We start from the raw sequence: 2,850 nt of genomic DNA, 5'->3' as shown, positions 1-2,850 counted from the left end.
ACATTTTGATTTAGCATAACATTTGGCACATGTTTTTTGTGAGTCACATATTTTACACTACAAATTATTTTTAAAATGATGACTGGCGTGCAAGAACCTCAACCCGTCGGTCTACGCAAGTTCCTCTCCAGCAAAATGCGACGCAAGGACCCATCCATGGCGGCCTCCTCAATGTGAGAGTGGTCCCAATCACAGTCCAGTAGACCATCCTAAAGAACGATGGAGGATATCATAAACATGTTGCCTGATACAACAGCCAGGACTAAAAAAACAACGGACACTTACCCGCGTACAGGGTTAACAGTAATAGCGAAGGGTTCCCCATCAATGTCTGTGATGAGTCGGGTGCAGTTGGGACCCCCCAGCTGTCCCACGTTAATGGAGTAGCGAAGTCGGCGCCAATGTGCCGTATAGTAGCTGAACCAGTGCATTCGGGAGTGATCCGTCCAGTAAAGGTTCCCTGTCACCCAATCGGCCGAGATGTCCCGGGGCCTCCGGAAGTCTGGACACTGCAAATATAGAGGGTAGTGAAGTTTCAAAAGAGCTTTGGTAAGATGTTACCGTGCTGGTTTCTGTGGTTTCCTGAGGAACATTTCAAAAATAATCTGAAAGAAGTGTGAAAAAGTTAGAAGTACAATGTAACAGGGCTGTTGAAAACAGTATGTTGTTATTGACTTACTATGACTCCACTGTTTGATGTGATTGGGTTCCTGTCCTGGAGGTCTTTGTAAAAGATCCCCCCGGGGTTAAACTGGGTGGCCCACACAAACTTGTGGTGGTGAAATAACGCATCCATGCCGATGATACGAGCGCTGTCTGACATTCGGGCCAGTTGAGTGTGTCCGTGAGTTTGGTTGTACGGATACACAAAACTGCGGATTTCCGGTGTCATTGGCCACATAGAGGACCTGATCTTCTGGTCCTAAGCACAGAGATATACGTGTAAAACAAACTCAGTAAACAAATCAAATAAAAGCAAAGCATGAAAAAACAAGGCACACAAACGAATACATGAATCAAAACATAGCAATGAACAAAATAAACCACCACATAAAAACAAGAAAAAAGTACTTAAAAAAGACAAAAAAAAAAAAAAAAAAAAAAAAAAGACCAAACCAAAACACCACAAATAAAAACAAAAAAACGTAGCAAAAGATAAAACAAAACAAAAGCAAAAAAAAAGACAAAACCAAAACAAAACACACACACAGAAATAAATAAATAAAAACAAAAAAAAGATGAAAAAAAGAGAAAAAACAAACACCACAAAAAATAAACACAACAAAAAAGCAAATTAATTAACCAAAAAGTGAAACAAAAGATAAAAATATACAAAATATAACAAAATATTAAATATATATATATATATATATATATATATATTATATATATATATATATATATATATATATATATATATATATATATATTAAGACCAATACCAATCCCCAAAAATAAATAAAACAGACCAAAAACAAAAATGTTAAAAAACGAAGAGCAAAAACTAAATATATTTCTTTAATTATTTATTTCTAAACTTCCAAACAAATCAATGTTAGCTTGAAACCTGAAGTGTTTTGAATCAAAGCAACTAAACTCAGCCTAAAACTATTTATTTGTATAAAAATGTGATAGAATAATTATAAAACTGAATCCTTTTGATGTTATTGGTATTAAACAACTTCTTCTACCCTTTGTGATGCATTCCCCCATCGATCTCTTGAAGTTTCGGTCACAAGTGCACTTGTATGAGCCCTTGGTGTTGGTGCAGTACTGCGAGCAGCCTTCCGAACCGCAGACACTCGTTCACCTCTGAGAAAAAGAGAGGAACACGTCCATCCATCAGCCTCTCCCACACGCTCTCCCAGTGACATTTTAAAACAGCGCTACAGGGATGTCACTGTTTGGGATCTGCATTCAGCGCCTGCTGATTTCTGGACTTCCTTTTGTGCTCAGTGAGATGACCCTGAAGCTGACCGCTGACATACCTTCAACAGATTAATGCCAGCGCTGGAACCCAATACAAAGAGACTTTTACATTGTAGGCTTTGTATAAAGGGCCGGTATGCGCTAAGGGCAAGTATTTGCATTCCGTCTTTGCGTTTTATCACAAAATACCAAACCGAATGTCATTTATTTTAAAGAAGAATAGCACTGGTGCATTTTGCATATATATGTAAGGCATTTAGAGAATTATTAATTGTATAACAAATCAGCTCAAAACACAAGTGGAAATGTCCTGCACTTGATCAATCTTTTAATTATGTCTGAGAAACCTTGTTGACAAAAATAAAAAATTTACTAATCATAAATCTTTTCAAATAGTAAAATGCTCTGCATACTTCAGTTAACTGCAGAATCAAAGTGAACATTTCTTTGAGCCGCAGAGCTACCCAGAATTCATCTTCAAAAGAGAACTTGAACTTGAATGTTGATGTACCTTGTTCTGCTTATCTATAACAGCAATTCTCAAGACTATAAAATAAAGCTCTCAAGACAATCAGATACAGCATAGAACCATTTAGAAAGGACTAAAATGTAACTACATTAATATTCAAATTGTGCGCCACTAATACTAATGTTTCATATAACCCAAACATTGTTGACGAGCATCTGTTTTTTTTTATTTTATTGTTTTTTTTGTTGTTGTTTTTTTTTTAACCCTGGCTAAAATTATGTAAAAACAATAATAATAATAATAATAAATAAACTATACAAAGTGATGTGAAAATACATCATAATTTGTATTCTATAAATAAAGTTTTACTTTTTATAAATATAGATATTAATATACATTTTATTTTATGTGTGTGTGTGTGAGTGTGTATTCACACACAAACATATTTTTTT

At 35.2% G+C, this 2,850-nt stretch overlaps 1 protein-coding gene across 1 annotated transcript; it reads right to left on the bottom strand.

Annotated features, from left to right (window-relative positions):
• Positions 1-248: 248 nt before the first annotated feature.
• On the bottom strand, positions 249-875 carry LOC113040698 (low-density lipoprotein receptor-related protein 1B-like). The gene is made up of 2 exons (XM_026198970.1): positions 680-875; positions 249-509 (listed from the first exon to the last, which is right to left on the bottom strand). The coding sequence occupies exons 1-2, from the start codon at positions 821-823 to the stop codon at positions 282-284; spliced, it is 372 nt and encodes a 123-aa protein (XP_026054755.1). The 5' UTR covers positions 824-875; the 3' UTR covers positions 249-281.
• Between the last annotated feature and the right edge of the window lie 1,975 nt (positions 876-2,850).

Source organism: Carassius auratus, chromosome 22, assembly GCF_003368295.1.
Source record: "Carassius auratus strain Wakin chromosome 22, ASM336829v1, whole genome shotgun sequence".
Classification (NCBI taxonomy): Eukaryota; Metazoa; Chordata; class Actinopteri; order Cypriniformes; family Cyprinidae; genus Carassius; species Carassius auratus.
Note: the sequence above shows the minus strand (reverse complement) of the source record. Positions and strands in the feature narration are given on the sequence as shown.